General features: G+C 40.1%; 1 protein-coding gene across 2 annotated transcripts in view; it reads left to right on the top strand.

Annotated features, from left to right (window-relative positions):
- Positions 1 to 13,255, top strand: part of dpp10 (dipeptidyl-peptidase 10 (non-functional)) — a 313,714-nt gene that overhangs the window by 272,097 nt on the left and 28,362 nt on the right. For both annotated transcript variants that reach the window (XM_085764884.1, XM_085764885.1), the window contains exons 8-12: positions 4,361 to 4,481; positions 5,550 to 5,704; positions 7,815 to 7,912; positions 9,059 to 9,182; positions 11,950 to 11,988. In XM_085764884.1, the coding sequence (XP_085621010.1) occupies positions 4,361 to 4,481; positions 5,550 to 5,704; positions 7,815 to 7,912; positions 9,059 to 9,182; positions 11,950 to 11,988 (537 nt within the window). The remainder of the gene's footprint in view (positions 1 to 4,360; positions 4,482 to 5,549; positions 5,705 to 7,814; positions 7,913 to 9,058; positions 9,183 to 11,949; positions 11,989 to 13,255) is intronic.

The following is a 13,255-nucleotide window of genomic DNA, read 5'->3' as shown; positions in this document are numbered from 1 at the left end:
AAAGGCAAAAGCCGGGGAAAAGCTGCTTTCTCCGTATTTGCTGATTTTAATGTGGAATATTTAAGCATAAATCAAACAGGACTCCATTAGGAAGTCATTATGGTGATAAGAGAGCTAGACAGATGTGAAGGCTTTCTAGCTCTCGAGTGGCTCACGCAGCATCATTAGCCAGAAGAGCATCTTTGGAAAGAGCGACGTGTGTGAGGCTGTAAGTGAGCGTGGTGATTCTGAGGGAATTTGTTAATTTTCTCTGGGAAGATGCCAGTAAGTTCCATATAGATTATGAATTTGAAGCATCTCATGATGACTGTTCCCAGTTCACACCTCTCTAATTACTCTGCAGTTTTAACCATGTTCGATCTGCTTTGATCATATGTGATGTAATCTGTGCAAAAATATTTCTGGCTGTGGTGAATATTATTAGGCCCATTTTTTTTTTTTATCTGACCGCTTTTCTCTTTTTAATCCAACTGTATTTGCAGTCACCTTTCATCAGAAGATAATTGGACTATTATTACCACAGCATTTTAGCTATCAGGTAATGGCAGCATGTGGTCTGCAATAGACATGGACACTCAGCAAGATGAAGCCAAAGGCCTCCCAGGGTTGAGAGGAGAGTTAAATGGGCAGACAGAGAGTCAAACACATTACACCTGCTGGGAGTCACAACTCCATCACACACACGTGATCCGCCCATTGATTTGAGTCAGTGTAAATAACAAGCATATCACTGTCTCTGATGTTCACTGCAAATAAACATTCTTAAATATCCTTAGAATTCATAATAAAGAGATGGTTCACAACTCGAGAGTCATCACATTAAAGGCATAGTTCAACACTTTGGCAAATTGGCCCATTGCCATAATCCCTATAGTCATAGCAATAGGTTCGTTACCTTTATTTGTCGGTGCAAGCTATTTTTAGAACGGCCGAGCTGCACACTCACCACGCTATGAGATAATAGAACGTTACGAGACGGAGCTGTTTTCGAGGTAAATGCAGAGACTGATTGCTGAAAAACTGTTCCTGAAGGAAACGCACATCAGCAGTTTTGCAAGAATTTCCCTCTCAAACAACTCTGTCTCGTAATATTATCTCATAGCGTGGTGAATGTGCAGGTCACAACTTGTCCACCAGAGCGTTTTGGAGTTGTTGGATTGTGTATTTGATGAGTTTGATGAGGGAAACCAAGAAATCCCATTAGCCTTCATAGCGTAGCTCTGAGCAGCTCACCGCTCCGCTTGGCCGTTCTAAAAATAGCTTGCACCGACAAATAAAGGTAACGAACCTACTGCTATGACTATAGGGATTATGGCAATGGGCCAATTTGCCTAAATGAAAACTATCCCTTTAAGTTTTTCTCCTGTATCAAATGAATCCAGTCACAGTTGTCTGTTTGTTTGTGGTTACACTGTAAACAAGAACTGCTAAAAGATTATTTACTTAAGTGTAAATAATTGCAGGCAAAAAAAAAGATTGATATTGCTTTGATTTTCTCTCCTGATGTATAAATGATCACCTATCACCCACAACTGTACATACACAAATCTTCAAGCTGATTGGATCTTTATAAAAGGATACATTGTAAGCAGGTTTGCATGCACTCCAATACGTTTTTGGTGGATGTGTGAATTTTATGCATAGGCTCTGGTGATAGAAATACACTCAATGTGAAATTACCGACTTTGTCTTACAGTTGCCTTGAAAGACATGGACTCTTTAGCAAGCATTGAATACAAATGGAACTGCTTTGACCTGCTTAGAATAATGTCTTCAGAGGGAGACAGCAGCTGGCTTTGGACTATATTTTACGGACAGTTGTTGTGGTTCTGCTGGTTTCATCTGATTGGATGACATTCAAAAAAGACACTCCAGTCTCTATATTTCAAGATACGTTCGTGGTGAAAACTCTCAGATTAATACATTCACTTTAGTGGAGATTAATTCAGAAATGTGTATATGCAAAAATATTGGTCAGACCACCAAATATATTTTGCTAAGCACAATTTTCTTTAGGTAAGTTGGTGCACATGCTGTGTGTGCAATGTCACTTACCTGTGGTTTTTCCACTTTGCTGCTGCTACTTTAAAACATTCAAATTCCCTCCTGTAGAACTTAGAAAGTAATATTATATATTAACTATATTTAAGTATTACAACTACAAGAATCTATGTCATATACATCTTAGATTGATGCTTTTCTGCCTCCAAACATTCCCAGTTTCCATAATTGAATCAAACCTGAGGTGAATAAAACCTACAATCTCTACAATTTAGAGGAGAAGCAGGGCCAAACATTGCCCTCTGGACAGATGACTATCTTGATGCCTTCCAGTCAGACAGCAGAAGGCCCTGTTGACTGTGAGGTTGAGTCAGTGCAGGGACAGGCGCTTCGCTGATGAATTTTAATTCAAGATCACATAAGGCCACATACTTCTGGCTCTTTTGGCAGAAGACAGACGGATTAGTTTCCATCTGAGACAGACTTTGTGACTTTGACAAACTCTCGTATTTGTTTGGGGTGTCAGTTAAGTTCAACATTTTTCTTCTACAGGGACATAGGTCTGCACATATAGGGCCTGCTTCCACATAGTGTTGGTTAAAGTGCTGAATTGCATATTTGTGGTAACATTTTGTGTATTTGATGGTTTTTATTGATGATCTACTAAAACTTTGATTTGATCTGATGGAGTTGAGATACTATTAGTGGAAGAGGCAAAGAAACATAGGAGATTCTCAGTGAGGAAGTAAACACAGTAGAAGTAAAGCAAGTAGCTATGTGCTCTCTTGGGGTCAAACCTTATATAGATTGACTGCTGCTCTGCCCAAGAATAAACATTCCCAGCATGCCCTGGACGTTATGTTAAGACAGATTGTACATTTTATTGTTATGCAATAGTCAGTGTTACTGTTTTTCACACTTATTTCTGTTAAAGCAGAAGTAAGTGATCCGGTGGTTTTGGCTAACTTCCTGTCAGCCGATGGAGTTAGCAGTCCCCGCCCTCGTCCCTACGTCACCACATTCATGCGCATCCCTTGGCTGCACACACAGAGAGGACCGCCCCTTTATGCCGTTCTCTCTCCTCATTGGATAAAGGTTGTAGGATACAAGGAAATTTTTCTCCTCGGCTTACAGCAGAGCAGAGTGACTGACAGACTCGTGTTTCAGACCAAACACTCTATATAAGTGATTGCTGTCGGAAGATAGAACTATTTAAGACTTATATTAACACAAACATTCCACTTACTCCTGCTTTAAATTACGGTTACTTGTGATATGTGACACATTTGCACCATGGGTTAGACGTTTACCTGGAGTTCAAGTACAAGTCTTTTTAGCTAAGTCTAAGTCTGAGGACAAGTCCTCTCTTCAGTCTGAGGCTCAGACCGAAGCTCTCCACCGCTGCCTGCAGCTTTATTAAATCACTTTGCTGGGTGCTCAGTGGTTGAGTGGTTGGAAAGCCCATCCCATGTTGGCATAGCCCAAAGCAGTGATCGCTGGTTCAGCTTCTGAGTCCTAACCGTGCCAATCTTTACTGCATGACATTCCCACAGTCTCTCTCCCTGCTTCCCTGTCTCTCTTCACTGGCCTATCAAAATAAAGGCATGAAATACCTAGTGTTTTTTTTTCTCACCAGGGCAGAAACGCCCTGAATTGAATATTTATCGAGATTAGGGTACTAACCTCCAGGAGATCAGCTTGCACATTTTTTTTGCAAGTAAGTGCTTTTAAGTTTAAAGTTTTTTTTTGCCTTTAGTCCATCAGGTCCTACTGCTCCTCTCTACTTCCTGTATTGTTCCAAACAGCTGGATTTGAGATCTATGGACATGTTTTAAATTTCAACCAAAAAAAGCTTCAAAGTAAATTAAGGTAGCACTACTACAGTATCAGGAACTATAGCTATTTCGTCTAATTCTTTTAAAGGTTTCAGTTTTGCAAGAATAATAATAATAAAATAATAATAAAAAATAAACCTACAAATGAATGAGAAGATTGGTGTGATGACAGCTGTGCAGTTTTTGCAGGATTGTCTGATTTTAAACTCATTGTTTTGAAGTGTCAACAGGTTTACTTCCAAAAAGACATTTTACAACACACTTGTGTGAATGACTTGATGGCTTACTGACCCACTGTATTGCACCTTTAAATCCTACAAGACTACTTTAGACACTTCCGCAGATACTGTGTGTATCTAATATAATATCTGTCAATCCAGCAGATGAGTGAAGCTGAAGTCTGACTCATCTTTGAAAACTTTTCTGCCACGTACACTGTTCTTCTTTGTTACAGACTTTCTGTGCTCTATAAACCCACATTGTGTGAGATTTATGCTGTAGCTGGTTGTGCTTTGTCTCTACAGATCTACATATTTGAAAACAACATCTACTACCAGTCTGATGTCAAGAGCAACTCCCTGAGGCTAACGTCCTCGGGGAAGGAGGGGGTCATCTTCAACGGGATAGCTGACTGGCTCTATGAAGGTAGGCTACTCATCAAGCAGCCACAGCCTGCACTTTACACCTGTTCCTGCAGGCTGTTTGGAGAAACTCAGACAAACATACAGTATAATGACTTGTTGAGAAACTGTTTTGCCGCAGTGGATTTTAAACACTGCTGAGGTACAAATAATGATAATATCTAACCTCATTTTCAAAGTGTTAACAAACTGTCTCATTAAAGTGAAAATGCCTGTGTTTAGAAGTATTACCTTAGAAAAGACAGTGATTAAATATTCATGTTTGTTCTAGTACCAATCTAGATGTCCCAGTGGGTGAAGGCGTTTTATGTGCTTTAGAAGAACACACACTGCATACACTTAGGCACTCGGGCCCATCTCTCTGGAGGAGGAAGATTATGTAAATCTTCTTTAAATCTAAAAAAGACAAGCCACCGCAATATCCTCACTGCAGTTTTGTCTTCTGTGTTCCCCTTTTTGTTATTAATTAACTTTGTCAAGTATAATCATTTAACAGTCAGTGATGGCTGACCCCAAATTAGAACATCATATAATACCTCTTTTGTTGAAGCAGCTTTTTTTCCACTTCAGTGTGTTTGCACTTGAAGAGCGACTTTGTATTTAACCTTTAAGGATCACAGAGGAATGTATTGTGTATAAAAAGATTATGAGGATATATTACCTAACCCTTCCATAGCAACACAGATCATCATCATCATCAACTGATAAGTGTGTCATGTACAAGATCAGTGGCAGGCCCATGCAAAGAAACCAGGAGAAGAAACCACTCAAGAACCTAAGAAACCACTAATGGCAGATACTATATTTTACAGATGGTACTTGAATGCCTCAGAAGCACATGCTTAGCAGATGCTACATTTAAGAGATGTCCCCTAGAAGCTCCAAATGCAGACTCTCAGTAGACACTACTATTTAAAGACGTCCTCTAACTGCCTCACTTGCAGGCATTGGGTAGGTAAGAGCTGCAGCAGACATCACCAGGGCCTCCACTTATTTTAAAGTGAGATTATCAACATATTAAGACACAAACCAGCGGCTCAATGTGTCTCATTCTGAGTCTCCGTCCCCACAGAGGAGATCCTCCAGACCCATGTGGCTCACTGGTGGTCACCTGATGGAGAGAGGCTGGCATTCCTGGTCCTCAACGACAGTCTGGTGCCCAACATGGCTTTACCTCGCTTCACAGGCATGGCATACCCCAGAGGAAAGCAATACCCATACCCCAAGGTAAACATCATAATTAAAGTCTATGTCAGAGTCTATGGTCTAGTCTAGTGATATGACAAACAAGCTGTCTGGTCATTTTAACTAACAAATGTTTGTTTTCAAGAGAAAGAGAAGGAGAAAATCATTGTTATTCTAACATCTACTTACAGTATGGAGCAGTTACAGTGTGGTTAGCTTATCTTTGCTACACAGACGGAAAAATGAATGATCTGGTTGGTGGTGAACATGGCCGACTAGTTAACATGTACTGTAGCCTACTGTATGCAACTCGTGTTTGTAAATTTAAAGAGAAACTATGCAGGGTTTTCACCTTAACTCTGCTACATTTTACCTTAATTAAACAGCTTTAGAGTGATTGTGATGATTAAATAAATGACTTTGTTCCAGGGAGAATGGAGGCTCTCTGCCTTCCACCTAGCGTCTCTTGGCTGAAAACCAACCTTGTAAGATCAGAGCCTCCGTCCCCGTGTCACAGCTCTCGTCGTTGTGGCACTGCCACACAAATGTGTCCCATAACCTGTAATCTTATGACAGATAAGACTACACAAACATACATGTCGTAACACGTTTATGATATATAACGTTATCCATCGTTCCATGGAGTGATTTCTCGCCTGTTTTGCTGAAAGCAAATGCACGTGGCCAGGGGGAGGGTTAGCAAGACAGAGGAAAAGCGACAGGACTTGCATTAGCTCCTTCAAGACATTTTCTTAAGTTCAGTTTAACAAACTCTTGTTTTGCTTCTATCGCTGTCACTTCATTTTGTCTACCAAAGTTAGCATCTTAACGAGCTAGCAGTGGCCCAGCCATCTCATAACTTTTAAAATGCTGAGTCACTGTAGCATCCAGTCGGCTCTGTGAAGCAGCACTGCTCAGATTAGCTTGTTGATGTTAGCATTGGCTATGTAGCAATAGCAAAACTCCCAAATAGCTCTTTTGATGCTCAAATATGAAGTAGGTATGAGTTAGGTAATAATCCTCACTCTCAGAAAAAAACATTTTAAACTTCGATTCAATTAGTTTGTTTTTATATATATAAGCCCTTGTTAATTTCATACAAAGAGAGGAGCTGTACAAACTGTGGATAAATCTTCAGACCGTGGGCAGGTAGACAGATGTTAATGTAACTAATCAACCAAAACAATGGTTCTACTTGTAACTGTACTGTCATGCCATGTCTTTTGAACTTCATCACACGTCTGTCAGGGAATGTTTTTTTTTTTACTGTTAGAGTTGATAAAAAGGATTCTCAACATTTAGTGTTTGGTTATTCTGGTTGCTCTTTTCTTTTTGCCCTTTTTCTATATTGTAACAGTTTGATGTCACAGTTTTACATTTTCAACCCAGTATGAAAAGAGCACGCTAAAGGCAAAACAGTGACAAAAGGAAAAGGATTGCTCTCCCTCCCTCAGTTTGCATTGTGCCGCCACCATCCACCATGCAGCGCTCAGTCAGGACGGCTGTAAACAGTCAAAGAGGCAGGGAATTAATTACGCCACTTGAACAGGATGCCGTGCATCACAGCGATCATACACATACTGTAGCCCCGTTTTTACAAAGCTGTTGTCTCGCTACAGTAGCTTCTCCAATCTTAAATGAAAAGCAGCACCTGTCGTTCTGTGTGTGCAGGTCTTTCTATAGGGCTCTCTCCATGTGCAGCGTCTGAAGTCCCAGCAAATCAAAGCAGTGTAGAGCGTGTTGTTGCAGTCGGAGCGAAAACAGAAAATGACAACACAGAATAACAAATTAACCTCTGGAATTAATTTCTCATCACTCAGTACTGATCTCAGCAGTCTTCTAATGTTTGAGAGATGTTTCTTCTCTGGATTGGTAGGCACGACAACATTCAAATGAGACTTCTGACATAATGCAAATGCCTCACTGTAATTTACAATTGCTTCAGTGAAGTGTTTCTGCACTGCATCATTTTTATGCATATGCATATTTGTCTAACTGTGTGCATTTGAAAGGGGCTACTCTGCATTACCTATTCATTCCAAATGACACCATCACCCTTTAAGAAGTCACAGTTGTCATGTTTGCTTGATGAATATTTCCTGCAGTCACGTGAGGCTTGTCTAATGTCTGGACTCTTTGGTTCTGCACACAGGCCGGCCAGCCCAACCCAGCAGTGAAGCTCTATGTTGTCAATCTGTATGGACCCACGCACACGCTGGAGCTCATGCCTCCAGAGACGCTCAAACTACGGTGAGAGGCACAACCATTTTTGTTTTTGCATCCGCTTCTGTGACACTTAAAGGGATAGTTCAACATTTTCGCAAAAAAACTGCCCCTGAAAACATCTGTCTCATAACGTTCTGTTATTATCTCATAGCGTGGTGAATGTGCAGGTCACAACTTGTCCACCAGAGCGTTTTGGAGTTGTTGGATTGTGAATTTGATGAGTTTGATGAGGGAAACCAAGAAATCCCATTAGTCTCCGTAGCGTAGATCTGAGCAGCTCGCGGCTCTGCTCCACCGTTCTAAAAATAGCTTGCACCGACAATTAAAGGTAACAAACCTAAACTATAGGGATTATGGCAATGGGCCAATTTGTCAAAATGTCAAACTATCCCTTTAAATGGACACTTTTCTTGGACTTTAAACCATTCTTTATTTCTTTATTTTTCTCCTTGGTATCTTTTAATTTTGAAATTTGCTTGACTGCATCCTGATGTGGCCCTTATTCTTGCTTCATTTTCAGTTAAAACTGTTAAAAGTTTAATTTGAACACAGAGATCTCCTCACAGCTTCTAATTACCCACGTTATTACTAGAAATCAATCTGACTTCACTGATGAAATAATACCACTCTGTCGGCACGACTTTTTCTTTTGCCCCTTGGCACGGCCTGTGATTTGTGAAATGTCCGCCACATCTGAACATAGAAATAATGTTCTTTGTGCACAAAAAGAAAAAAAAAAAGCATAGACATCTCTTGTGCCGTGAAAGGGCAGCGGCAAAAGAAACATGACAAAAGAAAATAAGTGAAGCAGCAGCTTCACATTGAAGTAATTTGGTCTTTCAGGAGCAGGAAGATGATCATTCAGCTCCCGCCCTTGAGTCAGGTTCAGCTCCTAACTGCAGAGAAACTCCTCCACTCTCATTGTCATTGTCAGATATTTGCCCTTTTTTAATACAACCAAGGCCATAAGAAACAGTCTATTATAGTCATAGTTATAGTCATTATTATAAATCTATCTATCTAAGGAAGTGGAAACATATGTATCTCTATTATGATGAAGGAATCTTACTATTTCTAATACTGTATGTGGTATTGATTAATTTGCTTCTCCAAGGCTTGTACACAGAACATGAAATGACTTTTATGTTGTTGTATTTTTTTTTTTCATAGAGAACACTATGTGACCATGGTGAAGTGGATCAGTAAGACCAAGACATCTGTCAGGTGGTTGAACCGGGCCCAGAACATCTCCATCCTAACTGTGTGTGATACAACCACCGGAGCGTGCGTAACGGTATGTGTGTGTGTGTGTGTGTGTGTGTGTGTGTGTGATAGATAGATAGATAGATAGATAGATAGATAGATAGATAGATAGATAGATAGATAGATAGATAGATAGATAGATAGATAGATAGATAGATAGATAGATAGATAGATAGACACACAGATCACGAAACACTGAATTAAAATAAAAACAATAATGTATTAAAACACAATAATACATATGTGGGTATGGAGAGAGAGAGAGAGAAGGAGAAGTGTGTCCTTGGGTGGGAAAAAACGTACTCATTGAAAAGACTGATAAATAGTTATTTTCTGTGTCCACCTCCTTTACCTTTGCTGGTACTCATCAAACTTTAGTGGAGTGTTCTTTGATAGGACTCTATTCAGTAGATGTTTAGTTGTTATATGAAAACTGTTCTCCAAGGCAACAGTTTTATCAAGTGTTTGTTCTCGGTTTAAATCATTCAGCTCTTTATATCCACCAAGTGCTTTGTTGATGTGAAGAGGATGTATGTATGAATGGTGGCAAAAAATAACTATTATTCATTAAAGTGCAGCTTTCATCTCATCAATAATTTCTGCAGTCTTACAGATGAGTCCTAGTAGCATTGCACGGATACAAGGCTGTTTCAAGTATTGAAATGCAAACTGCTCAACTAATACCAACATGCATCCTGAATAGATCAAAGAAAATCTGATTAAGATGATCAGAGAGGGATGAAACACTTCACTGGTCAGACCTTCATGAGTGTCAGTGAAATGATTGGACGGCACATCATGATGCAATTTCATAGCATCATTTAAATATTAGCTTTTAAATCAATTTCTCTCCATAGAGTAGCTGCAGAGGGATTTGTTGCCACAGTGTCGCCGGCTTGGAGAGCTTCTCCTGCCTCTCAGTAACTATTGATTTGAATTGACTGTCCACTAAGGCTCATGTCCCTTTAGTTACTGCTGCAACACTGTTGGGCTTCCCATTCTCACACTTCACATATTTACACTTTACAACAGTAAGAATTACCACTTCACCTGCACATTTTTCTTTTCGTATCTTTCTCACTAGTAAGAGAGATGAGTAAATGTTTTGTTCTATTTTATATGTGCAAATAAATAAAGTCTAAAAAAAAAGTCTATACTTTCAAACCATCTCACACAACTTACTTATATAACACTATACTGTATATGTATGAAATCAGCAACATCCCACAGCCTCACCAATCTGTTTTTTTTTTCCAATCCACTGATATGACCAATAAGAAATAGCACCACTGTGGCGTGTATACTGGATAGGTGTCATAATATAATAAGTGCTACCATGGTTACTACAATAATCATCACAGCTTGATTAAATCAAGGCACAAAAACAACTTATAGGAAAAGATGGTGATGTGGGTTAAAGGAAGTGCGTCCACAACATTAAGACACCGTTTATTGTCATGGTTACGCGTGGACTTTTGCTGCGTTCCATTTACCTTGGAGGTCGGAAATTGGAGCTGGGAATTACATCACTAAACTCAGGGGTTTTGAGGATCCTCCGACTTTCCAACTCCGACATCGGGGGGAAAAATAAAAGGCAACAGTGAAAGCAGGTTTATTAAAAGTTACATATTGTAACTTTTACGCTTGCTTTAACACATCTCAAAAAAAAAAAACAGAGAAACTGTGATTACAATGTATAAAATTCTGACGCAGAACTCGGAAAATCCGACTTCCAAGTACAAATGGAACTCACAATGTGTCTCTCTTGTCACTTCGTACCTGTGGATCATAATAAACCTGCTTTCACTGTTGCCTTTTAGCAAAAATTCTATAAATAAGCATACATTAATTATCCACAGGCTATGTAAATATGTTGCTGTGTTTTTCTTGTATTGTAGTGTTGAGCTCTGTTATTGGAGCAATTGGAATACAAACAGACAGGAGATTTATTAGAATCAATCAATCAATCAATTTGTTTATTTTGGGCATGTCAACACATGGCCGAAAGGGAAAGCGGGAGAAGATTAAGGTATTAGAATAATAATAGAAAATAAACACTTAGGTTATATTTAAACTTAATATGTCTTCTCTTGACTCTTACAAGAGACAAAGAATTGAGTTTTTTTTTCAGATTGGCCATTACTGTGGTGTCTGTTAAATTGCTAATTATTTGGCTGTGTGGGAACTTGGTGAAATCGCAGCACATCTGCTGGAGCAACATCCGTCCATATTGTGTCCATATTTGGACAACACAGAGCGTTGTTAACCCTGCATTTGAACCGTGGGACTCAACAGGCTGCTCTCCAGTGCTGTGGCTGCTGATTTGGTGTGATTTGCAGGAACAAACATGGCAACCCAAGCCAAGAGGCAGCTTAGCTCAGGCCTGGACGCAGCATCCACCATCCCCTGCCAGAACTCTGGCTCCCGCTCATGCATATTGGTTTGAAATGAGGCACCCAGACCACAAGTGGTGGTGTCCCCAGTGGCGTGTTAAAATAAACAGCAAAATAAGGAGTCCATTATGTGACAGATGATTCTGTCTGAAAAACATTCCACCCAAGTGTGAAATATATGAAGAAAAAACACATTTCCACACATATTGCTGACATAAAAAACATCTCATTTTGAAACACAATGTATAATACTGCATCTACAACTCTGCTCCATTGTTCACAGTTTTCAAACCTCTGTGCATAAAGCGGCACCAGAAAGGAAAAGCTGTAAAAAAGATGAGAGGGTTTTGATGGCTTCGCTGAACAAAATACCAGTCTGACATTTTGCTTTTACATCTTTTTCAGAGGCATGAAGAAAGCTCCGAGCTCTGGCTCTCCAAGCAGGTAAAGTCCTCTGCTTTTTCTGTCGTTTGCTGTAATTTCACTTAGTGACACCTCTCAGTCAGTCTTGAGGGGGGTGGGGCTGAGCAGCAGCTAGAGGGACTCACACCGGGGCGAGAACGTGTCCCCCAGATATTCTTGTTCCGTTCTGACGTGGATGTCTGAGTGATTGACGGCAGCGATGGGGAAAGGCAGGTCCAGCCTCCTTCAGCAGATCATACTGACACTCTGAAACCGCTCAAGTCCTCCCCGCTGCTCCGCAAATAACTGATTCTGCCTTCGGAGACAGATGATATAAGTATGTTGGGTGAATTTGACAAGTTGAAAATCAAAGATGCTGTCATTGATTCATATGTATACATGGGCAGAGTTACAGCTCAAATGGAACCTTTTATGCTGTTTTTTGCTGTATTCAATATTAAAATTACAATATATAAATACCATGCGTGACTGCACTGTGTGTAGTTAAACACTTTGATCATCAGGCTCTTTAGTCTGGTTTTGTCAGGAGAGTTATGGACATAAATAACCTGCTGTCAGATAAAAGCTAGCAGGGCCAAAGGCGAACTCTGAACCAGTCTGATGCAGTGGAAAAATTATCAGAGCTGTTATTTCTGTGAATATTAAAACAGAACCCGGCTGTTTGGACCAGAGACGGTAGCCTGCTCTCACCCTCAGCTTCTTTTATTCACACGGAGTAAAGAGGCAGAGGAGGGAAAGTTCCTGACAGGATTTGATCATATAGCCCTGCAGCCGTACATGTCTGGCTCTAGCTGTGGGTAATTTAACCACTTGACAAACTTGGCACGCAAAGCTGCTTGTATTTGTTAAGGTGGTAATCTCTGAGACGCTCATTTTACAGCGATGTGGTTGTGTCTGCGCAGGGAGAGAAAGAGCGAAAGCCTCTGCAAATGTATTTTTATGTAAGATCAGCACACAAGACTTCACACAGTTTTTCTTGAAAATGCCAAAGGCTCATTGTGGGTAAACTCCCCATCTGAGACGGAATGTGTTTGAGTTACTGAGTGGGAGATTTATTCTGTGTTGGTTACACAAGTTTGAACTGTTGAGTTAAACAGTGCCTCGGTGCACAGCGGGAATATCTGCAGATTGGACTGTGGTTAATATATTTCATCAGGTTAACCAAGATTTCCCTCATTCTACCAGAGAACATTAGATGTTCTGTTCTCCAAGTTCAGTTCAGAAGCATTCAGGTGGAACTGGAGAAGTAGTAAAAGAGTCAGTAAAGCATGTCTTGCTATTATCATTA

The sequence above is a fragment of the Trachurus japonicus genome, chromosome 21 (genome assembly GCF_045865225.1).
Source record: "Trachurus japonicus isolate A0001 chromosome 21, Traja_1.0".
In the NCBI taxonomy this organism is placed as follows: domain Eukaryota; kingdom Metazoa; phylum Chordata; class Actinopteri; order Carangiformes; family Carangidae; genus Trachurus; species Trachurus japonicus.
This window is presented reverse-complemented; position numbering and strand designations above follow the sequence as displayed.